The sequence below is a fragment of the Oryza glaberrima genome, chromosome 1 (genome assembly GCF_000147395.1).
Source record: "Oryza glaberrima chromosome 1, OglaRS2, whole genome shotgun sequence".
Classification (NCBI taxonomy): domain Eukaryota; kingdom Viridiplantae; phylum Streptophyta; class Magnoliopsida; order Poales; family Poaceae; genus Oryza; species Oryza glaberrima.
The window spans coordinates 981,258-1,005,760 of NC_068326.1; the positions used below are offsets into that span (position 1 = coordinate 981,258).

At 46.8% G+C, this 24,503-nt stretch overlaps 4 protein-coding genes and 1 pseudogene across 4 annotated transcripts; all 5 read left to right on the top strand.

Moving 5' to 3' along the window:
- Positions 1–522: 522 nt before the first annotated feature.
- Positions 523–2,228, top strand: LOC127782564 (uncharacterized). The gene is made up of 2 exons (XM_052309827.1): positions 523–720; positions 1,213–2,228. The coding sequence occupies exons 1-2, from the start codon at positions 523–525 to the stop codon at positions 1,903–1,905; spliced, it is 891 nt and encodes a 296-aa protein (XP_052165787.1). The 3' UTR covers positions 1,906–2,228.
- Positions 2,229–2,542: 314 nt separating this feature from the next.
- LOC127770895 (E3 ubiquitin-protein ligase SINA-like 5) lies at positions 2,543–4,661 on the top strand. Its single transcript, XM_052296674.1, has 2 exons — positions 2,543–3,228; positions 3,531–4,661. The coding sequence occupies exons 1-2, from the start codon at positions 2,863–2,865 to the stop codon at positions 4,266–4,268; spliced, it is 1,104 nt and encodes a 367-aa protein (XP_052152634.1). The 5' UTR covers positions 2,543–2,862; the 3' UTR covers positions 4,269–4,661.
- Positions 4,662–8,095: 3,434 nt separating this feature from the next.
- Positions 8,096–9,616, top strand: LOC127768669 (putative E3 ubiquitin-protein ligase SINA-like 6). Its single transcript, XM_052294294.1, has 2 exons — positions 8,096–8,530; positions 8,689–9,616. Exons 1-2 carry the CDS (start codon positions 8,216–8,218, stop codon positions 9,424–9,426), a joined length of 1,053 nt encoding a protein of 350 aa, XP_052150254.1. The 5' UTR covers positions 8,096–8,215; the 3' UTR covers positions 9,427–9,616.
- Positions 9,617–12,300: 2,684 nt separating this feature from the next.
- LOC127768830 (E3 ubiquitin-protein ligase SINA-like 10) lies at positions 12,301–13,828 on the top strand. Its single transcript, XM_052294487.1, has 2 exons — positions 12,301–12,747; positions 12,838–13,828. Exons 1-2 carry the CDS (start codon positions 12,469–12,471, stop codon positions 13,558–13,560), a joined length of 1,002 nt encoding a protein of 333 aa, XP_052150447.1. The 5' UTR covers positions 12,301–12,468; the 3' UTR covers positions 13,561–13,828.
- Positions 13,829–14,695: 867 nt separating this feature from the next.
- On the top strand, positions 14,696–16,236 carry LOC127760203 (E3 ubiquitin-protein ligase SINA-like 10; annotated as a pseudogene).
- Positions 16,237–24,503: the final 8,267 nt, after the last annotated feature.

Genomic DNA, 24,503 nt, shown 5'->3' on the forward strand with positions numbered 1-24,503 from the left:
CCAACTCTTATGGGCTGAAAGATGTGACGCGGCCCAAAAGAGGCCACAGCCTTGAACGAACGGGCCGGGCCAGACTGGGCTGTAAGATTTGAGGAAATCGCGTAGGATAATATTAGGGCTTGTCAAGAGAATTTTTCGATAACCGCTAATCCCCAACTCCAAGGTAGCCGACACAAAAAGAATTAAAATTATCCACTAAAGAAGGCGATACATCATCCACCAAGGTGAGCAACTTTCTTCTTTCAACGATTGTTTGTTCTCTTGGACCAAAATCGATCTGCTTCTTCTGTTCTTCAGTCATGAGTTTCTTGCGAGGAAAACACGGGCTGTATGATTAGATGAAGATGATGATGATCTTAGGATTTAGATTAACTGCTATTGAAGTGATTATTGCGAGTATAGTCCTTAAGATATGTGATCAATTTGTTCTCATATTGGTGCTTAGCATCCTAATTCCGATTCGGATTAATTTCGACAGCCCTGAAATCTCTGAAACATTCTGAATTCTGATACGCTTCCAACATGGCGGTTTTACAGATGGCTCGTGAGAAGAGGTCGTGTCCGAGAGCTTCAGAGACGCAGCAGAACAATTCAGAAAAGAAGGGAAAGGTGGATGGTGAGAGTGCAGCTCGAGACAAGAGGGCTATCACTGTCACTGTAGATCCTGAGGTTCTGGAATATGATGTCTGTTTCGGCCCTCTCACTCCCCCACTTTATCAGGTAAATAAGCATATATTGATCCTTCTTCTTGCTGATCATGATTCCATTTACAAGTTTGCTTATTAGTATTTACTTTGCTCTTCGTGTTATAAGTTTTTCAGTGTTTCAGAAAAGAAACTTTAATCATGTTCAGGTCATATCTGCATTATCTGCAAATGTCTCAATTCTTAACTCTTTGTAGTAGAACGTCCAGTGATTACTCATTCAGTTTCAAGTTTCAACAAACTGACACGCATATGTGCTGAATAATCATTGAACTTTGATCATACTACAATATTATTTCAGATTTATAGGACTGTCTGAACATTCTGAACCAGCATTCCATGCCTGAACACTTTCTACTTCTATTTCGATACTCTCCTTACGACATCCTGAATTCTTGAGAATCTGCGTGCTATAATATTGATCACATTGTTCATGTCGTTGTTTGCCATGAGACGCGAAAGCTTAGGAAGACAATTAAGCTTATAGTTGTTGTTAATAATCATGCAGTGCATGAGGAGAGGGCACATCACCTGCTCGACGTGCGTCGCGGAGATGGGGCAGGAGTGCCAGTGGTGCCGCGCGCCGGAGGCCACCACCACGCGCTGCCGCGCCATGGAGCACTTCCTCGCCGCCCTCGCCGTGCCGTGCTCCTTCAACCACAAGGGCTGCGCCGCCATGATGCCCTACGGCGAGCGGGAGGCGCACGAGGCGGCGTGCGCCCACTCGCCGTGCTACTGCCCGATCCGCGGCTGCTCCTCCCCTTACTCCGGCGTGTCCCTGGTCGAACACCTCGAGCGCAAGCACCCGGAAATCGGCCGCACCCGCGTCGACCGCGCCACCCTCTCCCCGCTCAGCATGTGCCACGGCGAGCCGGCCCGGCTGGTGTACCTCGCCGGCGACGACAGGGACAGGGCGGTGTTCCTCCTCGCCGTCGACCGGAGCGAGGCGCCGCGAGGCTGGTCGCTGTGGATGGTCAGGCTCAAGGCAGAAGAAGAAGAAGAAGAAGAAGACAAGGGGGAGCTGAGGTACAAGATCATGGTGGCCGCCAATGGCGGCGTGCTGTCGCTGGTCGGCGAGACGGAGAGCGTGGGGCGGCTGACGGCGCCGTACAGGGCGAGCTCCTTCCTGTTCGTCCCGGGCGCCATGCTGGATGCTCCCCCTGAGGCTGAGGGCCTCCTCGTCTTCGTCGAGCTCAAGTGAGCTCAATTAGCGCTGTTGCAATACGTATTACAAGTTCATTAGAGTCTACTGATAGTGATATCTCCATTGATGGGATCATGCAAGTGTGCAAATAGATATACAATTGTTCTGAATCGATTATTTGAAAAAAAAAAGAACAAGCTCAACAGAGGCTATAATGGATGCCTTGTGGATATTGGCCAACAGGGACAAGTCCATCATATAGGTTCAGACTTCAGACCTCTTCTTCTGATAGGAGTTTCAGATGCTGTGCTGCATGCAACAAAAGTTAGCAGCAACTTTTTCTGTATTCGTATACATGAATCTAGAAGCCGACACGTGGATGCGAAGGTTGTGCCAAAGAAAATACTGTGACAAGTTGTGTGCATTATACGATCCTAACTACTGTATCATGGCTATATTTATAGGTGCTTGCGATCGAATAACTTGCTTTGAAAGCATGCAAGAACCCAACTATACATCTTTAGGCGCAAAATTCCCATCTTTATGGTGCTTGGTGCCATGAACTGACCTTAGTGGCAATGAATGATTATTACTGATCTGAGAAAGCCTACGTTATCTTCAGACTTGAGGCATCAATATACAGAAAATGACAACTCAACACCACACACTTCCTCAACATCATCTTCTTCTTTGCTATGGGTCTTCAGTGCAAAACTAAAAGTTCATCTTTTCAAGGGCAAATCATTGAGTAGTACATTGCTGATAAGTGATAACATGCGTAATCAGTCGGCTTCTTGTTATCATCATCAAAAGAGACACAAACAATCGTCAGTAGCGACTGATTGGCACTTGATTGTTGGTTGATTGCCTCATGTTCAGCTTAACTGAATCAATTGACCAGTATGCACGTGTTATGTTGCTTGTTTGTAGGTAGTTAGTTAGCAACAACAACACTAGTTAATTGTACTTATAAATCACATTGCAATCTCTTATAAATCACATTGCAATCTTGGCATGACTCAACAGCTCACTTTTGGTGAAATGATCAGTAGTGACCAAAGCCAAAAGCATCTATCTGCGACCCAAGAAAAAGGTGATCAGCTACCCCGTCCATTGGAGTGGAGTGGAGATATGGTGGAGCAGAACAAGAGGGCGAGGGCCAATGGCGAGGTCAAGCAGGAGCAGCAGCAAGAGGAAGAAGAAGAGGTTGAGGAAGGAGAAGTGAGCCAAGAAGAAACCCAAAGGACGGGAGCTTTCCCTCTGGTGACCATGGCCGCCATGGAGCAGACGGAGGAGGAGACGCAGATCGACGTCAGGATCGCCGTCGCCTTGCTCCACTGCCATGCTTGCCTCCAACCTCTCAAGCCTCCCGTCTTCAAGGTCACTGCTCTCTGTTGATCTAATTCGGATGCAAAGATTCCTATCTTGATCCTTCTTTCTCACCCTCTCTCTCTAACTTCTGAAGACTTTGATAGAGCGAGGCTTGTGTTGATTATAAGGGTTGGGTTTTGTACGATCTCGGCCATGTTTTTTTTGTTGGCCTAAGATTATAATTCTGTAATTTTTTCCTACTCTATCTATCAATAGAATTTCACACTATCTTGAGTCGTTAAAAAAAATATTCCTATCTTGATTTAATTTCTTGTTGTTCTTCTTGTTGTTGTGTTTGTGATTAATTGCAGTGCGATGAGGCGCATATCGTGTGCTCCGGCTGCCGCTGCGGCCACCATGGGCAGCTGTGCGGTGGCGCCGCCGTGTACAGCCACTGCGCCGAGCTGGACGCCATCGTCGCCACTGCCAAGGTGCCGTGCGCCCACGCGCCGTACGGCTGCAGCAGCTACGTCGTGTACGCGGGCGTCGCCGACCACCAGCGCGCGTGCCCGTGCGCGCCATGCTCCTGCCCGGAGCCCGGCTGCCGCTTCCGCAGTTCGCCAGCGGCGCTCCCCGGCCACCTCGCCGCCGGCCACTCCTGGCCCGTCGCCGAGATCGCCTACGGGAAGCCGCGCAAGCTCGCCGTGCCGCCGCCCGCCCACGTCCTCGTCGGGGAGGCCGACCGCGCCGTGTTCCTCGTGTCGTCGTGCGCCGTCGGCGCGGGCGCCGCGGTGTGCGTGGTCTGCGTCAGGGCGAACGGCGGCGGCGACAACGCGGCGGCGGTGGCGCGGTACAAGTGCAAGTTGTGGGTGGAGGTGCCGAGCAACGACGACAACATGGCCATGATGACGTCGATGGTGAGGAGCAGCGACCTCGCCGGCGGGTTCCCGGCGGCGGACAAGGGGATGCTGCTGTGGGTGCCGCCGGAGATGCTGCACGGCGTGCCCGGCGGCGAGGCGGCCATCCTCAGCATCCGCATTGATAGAGCTGCTGCTGCCACGCCCAAGTTCACGACTACACGAGCCAGGTCCCAGAAGGGAATGCACTGAAGCTTAGGGTCTCCAGCGTTTCGGTTTTGATTTTTAGCACTAGATAAGCTATTAACGAAATTACTTTGGATTTACTTATTTCTTTAAGGAGCTTATATATAAAATTATTTTAGACAAAACATACCGTTCAATATTTTGGAATGCGTGCTAATTTGATCTTTGAAGTTGTGGGAAAGAATGCAGCCTAGTACTGTAGAATGGTTTATCTTTTGCATGTCTAGCCAATAAGTAATACACAACTCATGAATATTGTAGAAATTTTGCAAGAATTTCACGGAAAAACAGTAAAACAGTTGAATTCCCGCAGTAATTTGTGGGGGGATCCCATCATTCCCATGTCTGTAAAAGGAAGTCTACTGCACCAGGAATTGGACACAAAATTCATCACCTGCATTTCAATGCCAAGCAGTGCCGCTTCACTTCAATACTACCATCTGTGTTCCAGTCAGGACTTCAGAACGTATGACAAAAGATGGTATGTAGTAGTATGAAGTATGAACTTGAATGACTCCATGCTAATTTTCTATTATGTTGTTTCCGCTGTTGAAAATAGTTCTGGGTGTGTTTAGTTCTTTGGGTGTAAAGTTTTTGAAGTATACGGACACACATTTGAAGTATTAAACGTAGACTAATAATAAAACAAATTACAGATTCCGTATGTAAACTGCGAGACGAATTTATTAAGCCTAATTAATTTGTCATTAGCAAATATTTATTGTAGCGTCACATTGTCAAATCATGGCGTAATTAGGCTTAAAAGATTCATCTCGTAATTTACATGCAAGGTGTACAATTGGTTTTTTTCCACATTCAATGTATCCATGCATGTATCAAACATTTGATGTGACGTTTTTAGCCAAAATTTTTTAATCTAAACAAGGCCAGATATACTATTGATCTGAATCCATCATCCACAAAATGTACAAGCTCAACAGAATGACAGATGATGATGAGGGCCTTTTATGGGTTGTGGCCAACAGAGACCACTCAATCCATAGGTTCAGGCCACAGCACGGGATAGCTAATTTCTTGAGGGTGTTTGCCTGTTTGGTTTAGAGACACGTGAAATGGGATCAGTCTTTAAAATTAATATTCTTCCCTTAGGTTCATGCCAGCCTTATACAGTGAAAATCGACGGAGTAATCTAACTGACTTCTCTCTCGCTAACATACGGACCACATTATCCTATTTCTCAAAAACAAGATAATCCCATTTCTCATGTTGTATGGATAGTTAGGATATTCCCCTCTAAAAGCAAGGATGAGTCAAGTTCATTCTACTTCGTTCCTAATCCAAACGCACGCTAACTCTTCCAAGTTTTAGTCTTTGCAAAATAACCACCGTTCAATGCTACCATTGAGTTGCAATCATGACCACAACGCAGTAGAAATTCAGTATATCAATCATTCAGGTCTTGAGGAGGCAACACAAGGATGTTGTATGAGAAATGAGACCTTTCACGGTGTTTGCATTCCAAAAAGAGTAAAGAGCCAACGCTTCATAATGAAAGGTACCCTGTAAAAGGTATTTGAGTATTGGTATAGGCACTTTACACATTGTTCTTTGCTTGATGTTCCCAACCCCTCTTCCTCATATTCCGCGCGTACGCTTTTCAAACTGCTAAACGGTGTGTTTTTTGCAAAAATTTTCTATAGGAAAGTTGCTTAAAAAAATCAAATTAATCCATTTTTTAAAAAAATTATTAATACTTAGTTAATCACGTGCTAATGGACCGCTCCCTTTTCTGTGTGGAGGAGATGGGTTCCAAACCCGGGCATGCGAACACAGCCTTAGGTACCAAGGGCAAAAAGATAAATTTGCTAGTAGAGATGAGAGGAAAGAGTTGTCCGCAAATTTAGATCGGTACCGCGTCGGCACCAGTTAAGTTGTTTGCATGATACTCCCTCCGTCCCAAAATAAGTGCAGTTTTGCACTATTCACGTTTAACGTTTGGCCGTTCGTCTTATTTGAAATTTTTTTTATGATTAGTATTTGTATTACTATTAGATGATAGAACATGAATAGTACTTTATGTGTGACTAAATATTTTTAAATTTTTCATAAATTTTTTAAATAAGACGGACGGTCAATGTTGGACACGGATATCCACGACTGCACTTTTTTTGGGATGGAGGTAGTACTAGCATTAAAGTTCTAATTTACGTGGTTTTCTCTAGATTTATATTTTGTTCCCAAGAATATCGTAGAACTCTTCCCATTAATTATCCATTACGTTATTTACATAGTTATTTTGATATTTATATTTTGTTCCCAAGAACATCAAAATATCACTCAAGGTTTACGTCAATTTAAGTTTTGCATTTTATTCATGGAAAACATAAATTGTAGATAAAATATTTCTAATGATTGCATCCATCTGAACATGCTATGGTAGGTTAACAAACAAGATACCAGAGCTTCTCTCTCGACCCTATATCCTTGCAGGTTCAACTATTCAAACCCTAGAAGAAGAACAGAAAGGGATATCTCATTTTAGTCGCTTATACGAAGGAATTTGTTAACTATGTAAATAACGAATCAATTGTGTAAATAAGTATAGGAGCAGAGGAGATATTACCCAATGCGTTTGCGCCTAGCCGTCTATCGGCCCATCTTGAACCCTCAACCATGCCGATATTTCCTCCTTTGTCTCCTTCTAGTGGAACAATTCAAACCCTAGAGCAAGAACAAAGCCAGGGTCGAAGAAAGGAGGCGTCGATCTCTTCTCTTTTTTTTTTCTGGTGCAGAAGCACGGATCGATTGTTGCATTGAATTGTCCGAAAGATTTACTTTGTTTTCTACCTAACAATACTGGTGATTGGACCTAGGTATTTGATTCACTCAAAATGCTCTTCTTCTTTTAGTAGTTAATTACTCTATTGGCCATTGCTATTAGTTATGATAATTTTATTCCGTACTTGTCCCTCTTTTAATTAATGGTTTGTATTGTTCCACCTCTCAATACATTTAAGTACTCGCAAACACCATAAAAGGTCTCATGAGAAATTGCATTGCGCCTTTACGGTTGCTTGATCCCATGAACTGACCACCTTGTAGAGAAAGGGGAGATAGAGAAGATTAGTAAGATACGCAAAACGAGGTGAGTTATTATTGCATGACTAATGAGTATTAATTATTTTAAATTTCAAAATGAACTAATATGATTTTTAAAGCAACTTTCCTATAGAAAATTTTTGCAAAAAACACACCTTTTAGTAGTTTGGAAAGTGTGCGTGTGGAAAATGATGTGCTTTCTATCTCCAATCTCCTAGGCTGTGTTTAGATCCAAACTTCTAACTTTTTCCATCACATCAGCTTATCATATACACAACTTTTCAGTCACATCGTACCAATTTCAACCCAAACTTCTAACTTTGAAAGTAACTAAATACAGCCCTAAACAAACGCATAGTGGCAAAGAAAGGCCAAAGTGGTTGCAAACTGGCAATGATGAACGGCTCCTGATATACTCCCTCATTTTTTTTAAAATGTGACACACCCTAATTACTTACATGTCGTCTCCTTTTAAAATTTGGTAAGGTCAAAATAAACAGTGTATTAGGCTACGTTTAGTTCACATTAAAATTAAAAGTTTGGTTGAAATTAGAAGAAAAGTTTATGTGTGTAGAAAAGTTTTGATGTGATGAAAAAATTGAAAGTTTGAAGAAAAAAAATTTGTAACTAAACACTGCCTTACTGAACTACTCCGTAGTAACTCAACAGTAATGCGTGATGAATCGACTTGTGTCATCAATCAAGTAAAAACAACAAATCTTGGGTCCAGAGGCTAGTTAATCCCCATATCCGTTTCTGGGAACCGACTGATCCTGTGATGTTGCACACTGTCTCACTTCATTTGGCTCATGAGCTCATGCTCATCTCTTCACAGTCCCACCACATGACTCAACAACACACTCTCTGTCTCTCTCTCGCTTTCTAGTTCTTCTATGTTTTGTTCTACTACTACCACCACCACCACATCATCTCCGGAGACTGCAGAAATGGCTGAGCAGAACAAGAGGAGCTCGTCGGCGGCGGAGAACGGCCACGCCGGCGGCAAGAAGGCGAGGGCCAACGTCGAGGTGAAGCAGGAGGAAGAGGAGGCGGAGGAAGGAGAGATGAGCCAAGAAGAAGAGAGCGCAAAGACGGGGCCTCTGGTGGTGGCCACCGCCATGGACGACCCGCAGATCGACGTCAGGATAGCCGTCGGCTTGCTGCACTGCCATGCCTGCCTCCTCCCCCTCAAGCCTCCCGTCTTCAAGGTCTCACTCTCACTCTCACTTGATTTCAAGATTCCTCTCTTGATTTCATTTGTTTCTTTTTGTTTTTCTTCTCATGTCGTCGAATGTTTGATAGCTTTTGTTGTAATCTTGGATTTTTGTGTTTGGATCAAATCTTCTTTTGTTGTGTGGTTTTGCAGTGCGAGGCGGCGCACGTGGTGTGCTCCGGCTGCCGCGGCAACCACGGCCAGCTCTGCCGCCGCGCCGCCGCGTACGCCCACTGCGCCGAGCTGGACGCCATCGTCGGCGCCGCCAAGGTGGCGTGCGCCCACGCGCCGTACGGCTGCGACAGCTACGTCGTGTACGGCGCGGCCACCGAGCACCAGCGCGCGTGCCCGTGCGCGCCCTGCTCCTGCCCGGACCCCGGCTGCGGCTTCCGCGGCTCGCCGGCGGCGCTCCTCGGCCACTTCGCCACCGACCACCCCTGGTCCGTCACGCAGATCAGCTACGCGAAGCCGTGCAGGCTCGCCGTGCCGCTGCCCCGGCGGTGCCACGTCCTCGTCGGGGAGGACGACCGCGCCATGTTCCTGGTGGTGTCCCCGTCCCCGTGCGGCGTCGGCGTCGGCGCGGCGGTGTGCGTGGCGTGCGTCCGGGCGAACGGCGACGACGCGGCGGCGGCGCAGTACAAGTGCAAGCTGTGGGTGGAGGTGCCGACCAACAGCGACAACATGGTGATGATGACGTCCAAGGTGAGGAGCAGCGACCTCTCCGGCGGGTTCCCGGCGGCGGAGCAGGGGATGTTCTTGGTGGTGCCGCCGGAGCTGCTTCACGAGGTGTCCGGCGAGACGCCGATCCTCAGCATCCGCATCGATCGAGCTGCTCCCGCCATTGCCAAGCCCACCACTCCACGAGCCAGGTCCCTGAGGAGATTGCAGTGAAGCTTATGTGAATCCAATAGAGTATATGCTTAAGATGACAGTCTGGTATTAGTACTTGATCTTTTGTGTATTGACTAGCACTAGCCAATATATGAGTAATGGAGTATGGTTTAACTCATGACTTGTGTAGGAATTTTGTACGGTTTGACTCTAATGTTGTTAGTAATTTAACTTGAGATTTGTGAACCGATGATGAACTGTTCATGTATGATGCTACCGTTTCAGAAATTGGACGCCATTGCTCACATGCATGATTTCGACTATTGCATCACGCAGTGCTGCACCAGAGGAGGAAGAGAGGTGGTCCAATGTTTATGCTCCCTAGTTAAAAAAAAGGCAAATTTTGCCACAGGACATCGTGACTTTGCGGTTTTAGCTGTAGAACACCGCGCGAAGTGACTTTTGGGGGAATACACTCTTAAAATGTGGTTATTTGCTGGTGGACACCGCACCCATTAAATTAATAATTTCCAGTTGAATAGTAGAGAGAAATTGTGTGAAAGTTCTAAAATGTCCTTGGGCCCACATGTCAGGTCTTTCCTTCTCTCTTCTCTCTATCCCCTCCTTCCACACTGCTATTGCTAGCGCTTCTCCGTCCTCCATGTCGACGCGAAGGAGATGGCTCGTGCTAGGCTAACCCACAAGCAGGAACCCGGCGAGGGAGGAAGCGCCACGCGTCGGGCGGCGCTGTGGGGTCAGGGAGCGGAGCAGAGAAGAGCTGGGCGTGGGGGCGGCGGCGGGGGCAGTCGTCTACGGTGGCAGCGGCCGTCTTCTGCTGCAGCTAGTGCTGCACAGCCACGCCAGCCGTTGCTCCGCCATCGCGCCGGCCGCCGCTCCTGCACAAGTGCACCACCGTGTCGCACGCCGCCCTGCGATGCGTCGCCGGCCGCCCGCATCGCGCCGGCCGCCGCTCCTGCACAAGTGCACCACCGTGTCGCGCGCCGCCCTGCGATGCGTTGCCGGCCGCCCGCATCGCGCCGCACGGTTGCCGCGAGCCGCGTCGTCCGCTACTCCACCTTCGCGGTGGCCGTCACTCCTGCACGAGGGCGCCACTGCATTGCTCGCAGCCCTGTGCGGCGTCGCCGGCTGCTCGTATCGCCCAATGCCCTGTGCCGCGTTGCCGGCAGCTCGCATCGCCCGCCGCCCTACGCCGCGTAGCCACGCCGGTCGTTGCTCCGCCATCGCGCCGACCGCCACTCCTGCACGAGTGCACCCCCGCGTCGCGCGTCAGCCGCCCACAACGCGCCGCATGGTCGCCGCAAGCCGTGCCGGCCGCTACTCCACCTTCGCGCTGGTCGCCACTCCTAGACGAGTGTGCCATCGTGTCACCCACCGCCCTCTGTCCCTGGATCGCGCGCCGCACTGCGCCGCACAATCATCGCGAGCCGCGCCATCGAGGGAGAGAGAGAGGAAGAAGATAGGAAGAGAAAGAGGAATAAGGGGCAATTTAGTCAAGTCATATAAAAAGGTGGAGCCATCTCATCTAGTCAGCACAGAAATCATTAATTTAATGGGTGCGGTGTCCACCAGCAAATAACTACATTTTGAGAGTGTGTTTCCCTAAAAATCACTTCGCGCGGTATCCTACAGTTAAAATCGCAAAGTCACGATGTCCTACGGTAAAATTTGCCTAAAAATAACCAACCTCCTACTAATCTGGATATATATATAATGTCTCATATCCTCGATATTAGGTTGGCTAGTGCTAGAAATTTGGATAGTTTTCTAATATCTAAATATGTTTTTTATAAAAAGGTTTATTTATTTTAAAATCAGATAAACTTATTTTGGGAAGGGGGGACTACCAGTCCAAAGCTTGCTTCAACTTTCAAGTCGATATCTGCAAAAGAGGCGTATAGTCGTATAGAGGCTTCAAGCGTGGCAGAAATGTACGTACTACAGGCTTCAAGTTGCATCCTAGTAGAAATATCGTGTACAGGCTTCAATAGCCAACGCTGGTGTGCAGTAAAATTTTGTTGCAGTATTACTACTTTACTACCTCCGTATTAAAATAATGCAGCCATGAGTTTCTGTACCTAACTTGATCATCCGTCTTATTTAAAAAATTTTATAACTAGATTTTTGTTGTTATGAGATGATGAAATATGAATAATACTTTACTCGTGACTTAAGTTTTTAAATTTTGTTCAAATAAGACGAACGGTTAAAGTTGACCACGGAAAACCATAGCTGCACTTATTTTAGAACGGAGGGAGTACTTGTTATTCAGAACATTTTACCTCACTGAAACATACACATGCCACTACTATGCATTATTGCAACCGCCACCTCTTTTCATATTTGGATGTAACAATTCTGCTTTAATGCAGTGCCAACCTACTCCTACACATATCTCTTCTTGTGAAAGATCTTTTTTTCTCTTTTGTTACAAACGGTTCGGTTTATTTTTTTTACTGGAATTCAGAGGTATACTGCTACAGTACTACTCTGAAGTAAATGCAGTGCTGCCCTGTTGACGTGGAGTGAACCCAGAACGTTTGAAATACTGAAGAAAGAGAGTAACTTTCCACTCTATAATTATTACAACAATTTTGTACTCCCTCTATCCCCATTTTAAGTACCACCATTATTTAACATATCCAATTTTAATCGTCCGTCTTATTTAAGAAAATTAAAAATATAAATCACGAGTAAAATATTATTTATATTTTATCATCTCATAACAATAAAAATACTAATTTTAAAATTTTTTAAATAAGATAGACGATTAAAAGTAAACGTAAAAACTCATGGTTACATTTAAAATAGGACGCACAAATGCAATTTTACTACCTCACCTCCCACTCTACTGCTACTCAACAATGCACCAGCAACAAAGTTCATGCCTTTTCAAAGTTCATAATGTAGGAGCTTGTTGAATGACACCCCCCCCCCCCCCTTCTCCCGGTTCATGCCTTTTGGTTTATTCTCTCTCTGGTCGTCTACTGCTGCAAACTGCAACCAACCACCGATTGTTTGTTCATGCTGTTGCAGTTTTCAGTCAACAAGGACGCACACAAGAGCCGATCGCCGTAGACGACGATGCAGCACGGCGAGCAGAGCGGCGCCAAGAAGGCGGCGGCGTGGGTGGTGTCGCCCAACGGCCAAGTCAAGCGAGAAATGGCGGTGGAAGCGGCGCGCGGCGAGGGAGCTGCTGCAGCCGCCGGAGCCGGAGAAGAAGAAGAAGAAGTCCAAGCCGGCGGGATGATCGCCGCGGCGGTGGGCGACGGCTTCGAGGGTGTGGAGATCAGCGTGCGGATCGACTTGGCCGTGCTCCACTGCCCCCTCTGCCTCCTCCCCCTCAAGCCCCCGACCTACCAGGTAGCAGCTGTTCGTCCAATCCATCACCTATTCTTCTTCTTGCTTTCGATTCGTGAGGTGCTCGGCTAGTGGCGATTTCTTGGCGTGCAGTGCGCGGCGGGGCACTTGGCGTGCAGCAGCTGCCATGGCGACGTCCCGGGCAAGCCGTGCCACGCGTGCGGCGGTGGCGTCTACGCGCGCTGCCCCGGGCTGGACACGTTCCTCCGCGCCGCCAAGATCCTGTGCCCCAACGACCTGTTCGGCTGCCGGAGCTACGTCGCCTACCACGACGCCGCGGCCCACCAGCGCGCGTGCCCGCACGCGCCCTGCTCCTGCTCGGAGCCGCGCTGCGACTTCCTCGGCTCGCCGCCGATGCTCCTCGCCCACCTCGTCGCCGACCACTCATGGCCCGTCAGCAAGGTCCCCTACGGCGAGGTCCTCACCATCCACGTGCCGGAGACGGAGCGGCGCCACCTTGTCGTCGCGGGGGGCGCCGGGGGGGACGACGAGCGCGTGTTCGTCCTGTCCGTGGGCGCGCTCGGCGTGGCGAGGGCCGTCTCGGTGGCGTGCGTCAGGGCGAACGCCGCGGCGGGGCCGCGCTACCGCTGCAAGCTCTGGGCGCACGCCCCGGGCGGCGGCGCCGCGGACTTCGTCCACATGGACTCGGCGGTGGCGAGCAGCGCCGCCGCGCCCGGTGGCGAGGTCGCCGTCGACGAGGAGGCCAGGTTCCTGACGGTGCCGCCGTGCTTCCTCCACCTGCTCGACGCCGGAACGTCCAAGGAGATGCTCATCAGGCTCAGCATCAGCATTGACATTGACATTGACATGTCCTGATCGATCGACATGAAACATGATGGTCTACTAGTAATGTCCTAAATTCGTGATTAGTGCTCTGATGCCGTTTAAGTTTAGGTGCTAGTTTCAAGTTCTAACCAGCCATAAGCTTTGCTATTTGGAAGTTTGAACTCTGATGTTCTAAATTATAATTTTCGTAAGGAAAACTCGAGTTAAAAATTCGAACTTGTACTTTCCTTCAACCTCGTTTTTAATCTTCAATGGATAGAAGTAGATGCCAAAAAGATCCTAATTGAAGCAAACTATCTTTACCCCAAACCAAAACCAAACACTGCCGGCCTCCGTCCCAAGAAAAACCCAACCTTTACTAGGATGGGACGCAACCTAATATAACAACGAATCTAGACGTAGAGTATATCTAGATTCGTTGTACTAGGATGTGTCATGTTATAAAACCATCTCCGAAATCGACATAGGTAGCTAAACGCGAAAAAACGCCATAGAACATCCAAACATGAAGACGATACCGAGGCACGATATTTGATAACAGAGTTCAGCCGAGGCCTACATCTTCGGGGCACTGATTACGGGCGCTACTCTCCGATCCAGCATATTACAGCGTATCAGAGTTATAACGACTCACGGTCGGACGCCGTCGGCAACCACTTCCTCTCGCTATGCTAAGTCGTTATGCGGTCACAACAGGCACGCTCCACTATTTATGAGAGAGACTAGGATAGAGTCCGACTCTTACTCTAGTCCTACACCTAGTACAACTCCAAGTCCTAAATTATAACCGACTTTGTACACATATACAAACTCTAACATGTTCCAACCTAGTGTAAGGTTGGGTTTTTTTTTTTTTTAACGGAAGGAGTGCGACGATTTTCATTTTTTGTGGGGGCTAATGGAAGCATAATATCATGTACCCATATTACATGAGGTAATTGGAGGTTTTGAATTCACCTCAAGCAGATTATTCAAACAGATGTGGCTGATTGTTTTGTTTACTGAAAATCAGACATGCTTGAATAATGCGAAAAAAAAAAAACTCCAATCACAAAAAATACTCCTCTCTTCACACAAGCATATGTGCGCATTCAATGGGATAGATGGGCTTTGTGAGATGCTGCTACGTTTGATTTTGATTAGCAGGGACTTGTCCTTGGGTAGATGGAGTTCATCAACATGAATACTTTGTACGTGTTCTTTCTTTTTTTTTTTTCATACTCTGTCCATAAAAAAAAAATCTAATTCTAGATTTGAACCTGACACACAATTAGATATTTTTTTTTTAAGACAGAGAGGGTAGAGCTCTTTGTACTTGTTCTTCACACTACTAGTACACGGCAACACAACACTGCGTGGTTTGGCAGATTGACAAGGGACCAGCCATGCCATTGCTCTGAGAGTTTGACAAACATCAAAAAAAAGATAGATAAATCAATCTTTAGCATTGCAAAGAAAACGGAAGCCTTCTCGATGGAGAACGATGATCGCCGCGGCGGCGGTGACCGGCCGGCCGGGGAAACAAGAAGCAGGCGCGATGGTTGTGGCACCGGAGCCGGAGGCCATCGCCGTGAGGATCGACATGGCCATGCTTCACTGCCCCATCTGCTTTCTCCCCTTGAAGCCTCCAATCTTCCAGGTTCCTTGCTTGTTGCTGCAATGTCTGATGCTTCATCCATTTCTTGTTTCATGGTTGCATTCATATGAATCGTTTCTTTCTTTGTCCATCGATTTATGCAGTGCGATGCTGGGCACATGGCTTGCAGCAACTGCCGCGGCAAGGTCGCCGGCGGCCGGTGCCACTCGTGCGAAGGCGTCGGCGTCGGCGTCGTCTACGCCCGCTCTCGCGCCATGGAGGCCTTCGTCTCGTCGACCAAGATCCAGTGCCCCTACCAGGCGCACGGCTGCCGGAGCTACGTCACCTACTACGCCGTCGACGACCACCAGCGCGCGTGCCCGCACGCGCCGTGTTCATGCCCGGAGCCCGGCTGCGGCTTCGCCGGCTCTCCTGGAACACCTCGCCGCGGCGCATTCCTGCCACGTGGACAAGGTCGAGTACGGCAAGGCCCTGTGTCTCCGCGTGCCGGCGTCTGAGCGGCGGCGGCGCCTGCTCGTCGGGGAGGAGGACAAGCGCGTGTTCCTCCTCGCCATGGCCGCGGTCGGCGCGGCCAGCGCGGTGACGTTGGTGCGCGTCGCGGCGAGCGCGGAGACGGCGGCGCGGTACAGGTGCAAGATGTGGGCGAACGCGCCGGCGGCGGCGGCGGTGGCGGGCGCGGCGAGCGGCAAGGCGGACATGGTCATGGTGGACATGGAGGTGGCGAGCAGCGGCGCGGCGCCCGGCGGCGTCGCCGTGGAGGAGGCGACGTTCTTGGCCGTGCCACCCAAGATGCTGCACGGGGAGCACAAGGAGATCATTCTTGGCATTTGCATTGACAAGAAGACCTCCTGAGTCCGGATCAACCTGACACTTGGCCATTAGCAGTAGCAAACTAGCAATAATGCCAAATTTTAGTTTAGTACTAATGATAGTAGGTTATGCTAAGAACTATTCCCTAGGGTTTTAACAACAGTAATGTGGAGTATATGGATGAAAACAATCTCGGAAATGAGTACTGCTATACGTACAACCCAATTATACAACTCGTGTATAACCGTATAACTAGAGACATGTAGCCATATATCAATCAAAACATATACTTCCTCCGTCACTTAAAAAACAATTTAGTACTGGATGTGACATATCATAATACAACGAATCTGAATGTCAATCATAGATTTGATTTTTTGGGACGGCAGGAGTATGTTCATATGCATTGCAGCTGTTTATAACCGTTAATCAAATTCAAACGTACGTGAGTCTGATAATTGGATCAAATGCATAGAAATTACTTATGGACTGACTCGCCTTTCTGAAGTTGCATCGACCGAACCATCCGGTATAGGTAATTTGTTGAAAACAGTAGAATTACTTCTTTTGATGTGTTTCCCTTGAATAGTTCCGTTTCTGATTTTCCATTATTATCGATGTCATTTTCATTTCTAGCTCTACCGTTTCAAATATTACTTTACTTGAACACCATGGGAATGCTGAAGATTTAGCGCGCCACCTCATCGGTTCTTTTGGAAAAAAACCCCCCACAATTCCTATTAATTGTATCTCGGTTCCTGCCGCTATCATCCGTTCGATCACGCGCTAGGGACGATCTAACCGTCCGCGTGTCCCAGCGTGGCTGCTCATCCACCATCGTGAGATCGTTGGATTAGGAACGGACGGCCACCGATTGTTACGTGCCAGAGATTAAATCGACATCTACTTTAGAGTCGAACTCTACCGTTTAAAAAACTATTTGTTGCCCACGAGAGAGGAATGGACCATGTAGATATCATTAGAAGCTCACGCAAGGGAGGATGAACGGTAGTGATTGAATAGATATTTATTTATGTGGGTCCCACCGATCGACTTTATCACTACAACTATCGAATCTTTAATTCGTTCGTCTCCCGTGGCAGGCATGAGTCGAACGGACGCTGTGGATGCGCTTAGAGCAAGTTTAATAGAATAGCTAACTACTAGCTCCAATTTATTTATAGCCAATTTAACAGTTCATTCATACAATAGTTACATACTACACTATTAATACATGGTCCCATCTGTCATACACATACTGCGTCTTAGAGTCCGTGCTACAGCTGGCTATAAATCTGTAGCCCGCTGCTCTTCTCTCTTCTCATGGTCCCACCTGTCATACACACACTGCGTCTTGGAGTCCGTGCTACAGCTGGCTATAAATCTGTAGCCCGCTGCTCTTCTCTCTCCTCATTTATCTTCTTAAAATATGTTTGTAGCTCGCTTACAGCCTGCTATTGTACTTGCTCTTAGCAAACCTCTACCCTCTAGCCCTGCCAGGATTAATGGCGGATCGGGGACTCACTGGAGGTGGTGGAGCGGGAGCTTCTTCTTGCACGACTCCAGGATGTCCCACAGGTTCTTCACCCCCATCTCCCGCCCGCACTTCCGCCCGACCGGACCTCGCCGGACTCGGAGGAGACGACGGACCTCAGCGATGGCAGCGGCAACTCCGGCTTGTACAACAGCCTCGAACCCCAGCAAAAGCCCGGCGCCGGCAAGCCGACATCCTCGAACCAGCCCTCGCCCGCACGCCGCCGTCACCACTCCAGCCCCCGGCTGCCGCCGCCACCGATGCTTCCAAAGGGGGAAGAGAAAAGGGAGAGAGAAAAGAGAGAGAAGGAAGAGGGAGGGAGGGAGGGGGAAGAAGTGAAGGAGAAAGGATGACATGTGGGCCCCACATGTCGGTGGGTCCCACAATATATTTTGTGTGTGAATGACAGATGGGTCCACATAATTTTTTTAATTCTAATGCCACGTAAGCGTTACGTGGAATGAAAACCGGGTTAGCACCGCCACGTCAGCGTCACGTCAGCAAAACCGTCCTCCAAAACTGCTGGAGGAGTCAAATTGGGTAGTTTCAATAATTCGGAGAGTCGTCCTATCCGGTTTTCCCGTCAAGGGTTACGATTTAGATTCGGTGAACAATTAAGGGAGTCTCAGTAGACTTTTTCCTTGCTCTGAGAGGCAGCAGGGAGGGTTAATGGGCTGAGGCCCAATTCGCGTTTTCTGCTAATATATATATATATATATATATATATATATATATATATATATATGACACTTATATGGGGGCACCATGGTGCCCGGGCACCATGGTATCAAATGCACAAAATCACTCAAATTTTTCAAAATTTTCAAATTGTGAGTATATACCTAGTCATAATAATTCGATTTATACCTATACCTATCAACAAAACAATTCAAATTTAACTTCATTTCACAATCCATGATTACATACCTAACTAATTATATGTATGGATGCTATATATGTAGAATCAAAATCTAACAAAAACAAGTTCAAATTCAGTTTAAACTTGCTTTGAACTAGTTAGTAAAGTAGTTAATGTTAATACCTAAGTAATTGAAAAAGTTTCATACTCATTTGAATTGGGTATATACTCAATTTCAACAATGGTGACTGGGCACCATAGAGCACCAAACAAATTTACTATATATATATATATATATATATATATATATATATATATATATATATTCATCGGTCTTGGTGGAGGCTTTAGGTTTTTGCCCCTTCTCTTCCTCTCTGCGGCGGCGCCTAGATCCATCCACCACCAATGCCAACCAGGGGAGGACGCGGCGGGAGGGGAGGCCAGCCGGGTGAACTCGGCCAACCGGGCGAGCCGGGCCAGGGCGGCGGCAGGGGAGGACGCGGCGGGAGGGGAGGCCAGCCGGGCGAGCCCGGCCAACCGGGCCAGGGCGGCGGCCGCGGCGGATCCGCGTTCGGCCCTCACGGCGGCGACGGCGGCACTGGCGGCACCGGCGGCTTTCTCGGCATCGGAGGCCGCGGCGGTCGCGGCGGCGACGGCGGCCTAGGAGGCAACGGAGGCCGCGGCGGCGACGGAGGTCAAGGTGGACCTGGCCAACGGGGCGGGGCGGGGACGGCGGGGACGGCGGGCCGAGCGGTTCCCCGTTGCGAAGAGCGCCCTCGTCGCGTAAACGGCGTGGTGGGCCGAGCGGAGCCTATCTGCATAGGCAGGAGGAGGAGCAGCTTGATCAGATATGAGCGAAGATCTATCTTATCTTTATCTGTTGGTACTTGGTGTTGACACTTAAAATTGATTCACGCAACAATAATGATAACCGTCGTGCTTTCGTGATGACGAACGACTAGTTTTCAAGCAACCTAGCAAAGATCTTCACTTTCGTGGAAGAACCCGACTGATTTTCAGCGCAAACCCGTAAAGATCAACCGCACCCTATATAACCAGGATTTGGCCAAAGAAACAAGAGCAAAATTACGATGAAAACGGTAGAAGAAAATAATATATGATGATAATTGTTTTCGAGCCCTACCAAGTGCAAAATCCATAGTATATAGTAAAGGAATACGCTGTACTGCATATATAGAAAACTCTAGGTAAATCCGTAATCAATTCTATCTAATCAAAACCGTCCTTTTTTAACGACAGCTTCCATGTAGACGTATACACGCCTCAGCCGAAAGTCGCCTCCATCCTGCAACGCTGCTCCAGCCCAAGTTTCAGAATTTGTCTCCCCTTACTCTCTGGCAACAATGTGATCCTGTGTGGCTAGACTTCAACAGGCATATCATCAAACATAGCCATGCATCCAACCCCAGCCACATAAAATCAACCACTGAAGCCTCACATCCATTGAATCGGCAAAAGCTCCATCGCTGCATGCTAGCTGCTTGAACTGACAAAATCTGAGAATTGCAGCCTCCCAAGTCCCAACCTTCTTCTCTAGTTTCTGCAGCTCCCCAGCAACTCGTACACCTCCCGGTGCATCACAAATTCCTGCCCTTGTCAAGCTAACCAATTCTTAAGCAAACCACTAAAACAATTACACCAACTATTCTATATAATTTGGCCTGTCTAAAATGACCTAACCAAAAGCCAAATTATGCTACTAACATATGCCCCCCTGTTTTCGACATAAACAATAAAACCTTTTTTTATCGAAAACACAATAACAGTTAACTTGCCAAACCCACAATCATCCTCTCAAAACGATACTCCACACACGATATCAGTCCTGAGCCCATCCACGGTCATCCTCTCAAAACGATACTAAAATAAGTATCCGTCCTGAGACCACCCACAGTCGTCCTCTCAAAACGATACTCAAATAGGTATCCGTCCTGAGACCACCCACAGTCGTCCTCTCAAAACGATACTCAAATAGGTATTCGTCTTGAGACCACCCACGGTTGTCCTCTCAAAACGATACTCAAATAAGTATCCGTCCTGAGACAATCAAGCTTCCTGCCAAACACTAGGATAATAACTTTTCAAATATTTTCCATTCAGAGCTTTCGGCAACTTTATCCCCTGCAAAGATTGAACAAAATATGAATTTCCAGGAACAATTTCTATAATCTTATATGGACCTTCCCAACTTGGCGACCACTTGCCAAACTTACTACTCCTAGTACCAATGGGTAAAATCGTTTTCCATACTAATTCGCCTACTTGAAACGATTTCTCCCTTACTCTTTTGTTATAAGACTTAGCTACTCTCAATTTTTCTTTCTCAATTGCTCTCAAGGCTTTTAATCTTTCCTCCGAAACATCATCTAGCCTGTCTAACATCAAGTTTCTATAATCAATAGCCGACAAACCACTTTGCCTGGCTACTCTAAGAGCTTGTAAATTAACTTCTACAGGCAACACAGCCTCCTGCCCATAAACTAGCTCATACGGTGTCACTTGTGTAGCACCATGCTTGGATATCCGATGAGCCCATAAGGCTTCAGAAAGCATCTCATGCCACCTCCTAGGATGCTCCTCTATTTTCTTCTTTACAAGTCTAATCAAAATTTTATTACTGGATTCGGCCTGTCCATTAGCTTGAGCATAATAAGGCGACGAATTCAGCAATTTAATCCTAAAAGACTCGGCAAACTCACTGAACTAGTGTGACATGAAAGAAGCTCCTTGGTCAGTGGTTAACGTTTGAGGTATGCCGAATCTATGTATAATATGCTCTAACACAAAACTGATAACCTCCTTATGAGTCATATTTTTTATAGGCACCACTTCCGTCCATTTAGTAAAATAATCTGTAGCCACCAGGATGAAGCGATGACCCCTAGACGATGCAGGATGTATTTTACCTATAAAATCTAAACCCCATCCTCTAAATGGCCACAGCTTGATAATAGGATGCAATATAGCTGCAGGTGCTAATTGTATATTCCCAAACTTTTGACATGCCTCACACCCCCTATAATAACGAAAACAATCCTTCTGACATCGTCGGCCAATAAAAACCCGCTCACTTTAATAACCATTGCATCTTATGAGCCGACTGATGTGTCCCACAGATTCCCTCATGCACTTCACCCATGGCCACTCTAGACTGATCTAGACCTAAACATTTTAAAAGCAACCCATCTACAGTTTGGCGATATAATTCGTCATCCAACAAAGTGTACTTCAAAACCTGTCGCCGAACTTTCCTATCTCTCGTCTGACCCGGGTTTTTTAACCAATCAACCAAAGGCTCCCTCCAATCACCCGGCTCAAACTTTCCTATTGACTCGGTTGTCCCTGGTAACCCCCGTACCGAATCTTCTAAATCTGCCGGCATCCCTGGGACCGAACTAGCACAACTTTGCTCGGTCCTTTCTGTGTTCAATCCACCAGCCGACAATGCAAGTACATGAACCCCACTACCAGCATTACATGGATCCATCTCATCATAAAAACAATGCTCTGGCACTGCACTCTGCTTCCTATCCTGACCAACTGCTACATCTACTGTACTGTCTCTCACCCCGGCTAAAGGAGCACGCAAACCATTCGACATAAACCCATTGTACACAAAACTAACACTATCGCTAGAGTCACACACATCATGAACCACATCAATATCACTACTAGACAAACCGGCTCGCATAAATCTTTCAACCGAACCAACACTGCTAATTATAGCCGGTTTATCTAATATCAAAAATAGTCCTCTCTTAACCTGATAACCAGATGCTTGTTGTGCCAAATAATTTGCTGTACTATTCTCTTCCTAGGAATATACTTAATAGTAAAAGTGTTTAGCAATTTAATCAAATCCATACATCGGTCCAAATAACTATTTAGCAACCCATCAAAACAATGAAACTCCCTGTTAATTTGTTGAACTACTAAAAGTGAATCACCAAAAGCATCTACATCTCTCACACCCATATCAACCAGACTCTGCAAACCGAATAATAAAGCCTCATACTCGGTCTGATTATTGGTGCAAGGATATTCTAACCGGACCGATGTCTCATAAGAAATATCATTTGGAGAAATTAACACAGTACCTATACCTTGTCCGTTCCCACAAACCGATCCATCAAAATAAAGTTTCCATGGACACACATTAACACAATTAATGTCGTGGTCATTTTTAACCATATGATCAGTAATAAAATCGGCAACCACTTGACCTTTCATAGCATGCAATGGTTCATATAATAAATCAAATTCTATGAATGCGTAAGCCCACTTCCCAATTCTACCACTAAGGATCGGTCGTTGCAACATATGTTTAATCACATCAATTTGGCAGGTTACTGTATAAGCATTAGAAAGCAAATAATGGCGGAATTTGGTGCACGCATAATATAAAGACAAACACAATTTTTCAATAAACACATACCTGCTCTCGGTGTCCAGTAGACGACGACTCAAATAAGCCACAACATACTCCTTCCCGCCATCTTCTTGCGTCAAAACCGCACAAATCACCAACTCCTGTGCAGCAACATATAACCTGAAAGGCACCCCGGACTTGGCCGCCCGAAGTACTGGATGGTTCAACAAATACCGCTTAATATTATTAAAAGCCTCCCGCTGTTCTGCCCCCCAAGTAAACTCTGTTTCATGCTTTATCCTAAGTAAGGGAACAAACGATTCAATTTCCCCTGCAAGGTTTGATATGAATCGTCTCAAATAATTTATCTTCCCTAATAACTTCTGAACATCTCTCTTGCATGTCGGCTCCTTTTAATAGACTCTATCTTTTTTGGATCAATCTCTATGCCATTCTCATGACTTATAAAGCCCAAAAACTTACCAGCCAACACGCCAAAAGCACATTTAAGAGGGTTCATTTTTAATCCATATCGACGCATTCTTTCGAAAGCTAATCGTAAATCGGCCAAATGGCTATCAAACCCGTCCGATTTAACGACCACATCATCAATATACACTTCCAAAATAATGCCCAATAAATCATGAAAAATTAAATTCATAGCACGTTGATATGTAGCACCGGCATCTTTTGATCCAAAGGTCATAACCACCTACTCAAATAAACCAACAAAACCCGGGCAACGAAAAGCAGTTTTAGACGTATCCTTTTCGGCCATAAAAATCTGATTATACCCAGCATTTCCATCTAAAAAACTAACTACCCTATGTCCCGAAGCATCATTTATTAACATATCAGCTATAGGCATAGGATATTCATCCTTCGGAGTGGCTTTATTTAAATCCCTAAAATCTATACACTCTGATTTTACCAGTATTTTTCTTCTCAACAGGCACAATATTAGAAATCCACTCTGCATACCTACAAGGCTGAATAAACCCAGCTTTCAACAACCGATCAATTTCTTCTTTGATGCGGTCGTACATATTAGAGTTGAAACGCCTAGGAGCTTGCTTATACGGTCTAAAACCAGGTTTAATAGGTAATCTATGCTCAACTAAATCTCTACTCAAACAGGCATCTCATTATAATTCCAAGCAAAACAATCGACAAATTCTCTAAGTAACTCACATACCTTGCTTTTCTGATCGGCCGACATGTTGTCGTTGATGAACGTAGGTCGGGGAACGCTCCCATCCCCGATGTCGACCTCCTCTAGTGGGTCTGCTGATGAGAACCTCTGGCCAAGCTTCTCCATGTCATCAAACTCCTCAATTGTCTCGTGCATATCGTTCTTTCCAGAACGATACTCTGCAGTGCACTTTTGCAACCATTCAATACTATTTTTTGTATTCATCATTTACAACGATAAATTATTAAGCCGTGCTACACTAGCCGGCTGAGCCTGTATCGATATGAAACCATTTTTACCGATACTTACATAGTCATAATCCGACAAATCCCTTCCTGTTAAACATCACATGTCACCGTGTTGCCAATCAACCGGTGTATCTGTCAAAGCAATACAGGCTGAATTATCGGCCTCAATTACCTCGACTTCTTCATCTACCCACTGTATCAAACACTGGTGCAAAGTAGAAGGGATACAATAGTTCGCATGAATCCAATCACGGCCTAATAAAACATTATACCTACCCTTTACATCAACCACAAAGAAAGCAGTAGGTACAGTTTTACTCCCAACAGTGAGCTCCATGGACAT

Coding starts and splice junctions, on each gene's coding strand:
- LOC127782564 (XM_052309827.1), top strand. CDS start 523: ATGGCGGTTTTACAGATGGCTCGTGAGAAGAGGTCGTGTCCGAGAGCT. Junction 721..1,212: donor TCACTCCCCCACTTTATCAG/GTAAATAAGCAT, acceptor ATAATCATGCAG/TGCATGAGGAGAGGGCACAT.
- LOC127768830 (XM_052294487.1), top strand. CDS start 12,469: ATGCAGCACGGCGAGCAGAGCGGCGCCAAGAAGGCGGCGGCGTGGGTG. Junction 12,748..12,837: donor TCAAGCCCCCGACCTACCAG/GTAGCAGCTGTT, acceptor CTTGGCGTGCAG/TGCGCGGCGGGGCACTTGGC.
- LOC127770895 (XM_052296674.1), top strand. CDS start 2,863: ATGACTCAACAGCTCACTTTTGGTGAAATGATCAGTAGTGACCAAAGC. Junction 3,229..3,530: donor TCAAGCCTCCCGTCTTCAAG/GTCACTGCTCTC, acceptor GATTAATTGCAG/TGCGATGAGGCGCATATCGT.
- LOC127768669 (XM_052294294.1), top strand. CDS start 8,216: ATGTTTTGTTCTACTACTACCACCACCACCACATCATCTCCGGAGACT. Junction 8,531..8,688: donor TCAAGCCTCCCGTCTTCAAG/GTCTCACTCTCA, acceptor GTGGTTTTGCAG/TGCGAGGCGGCGCACGTGGT.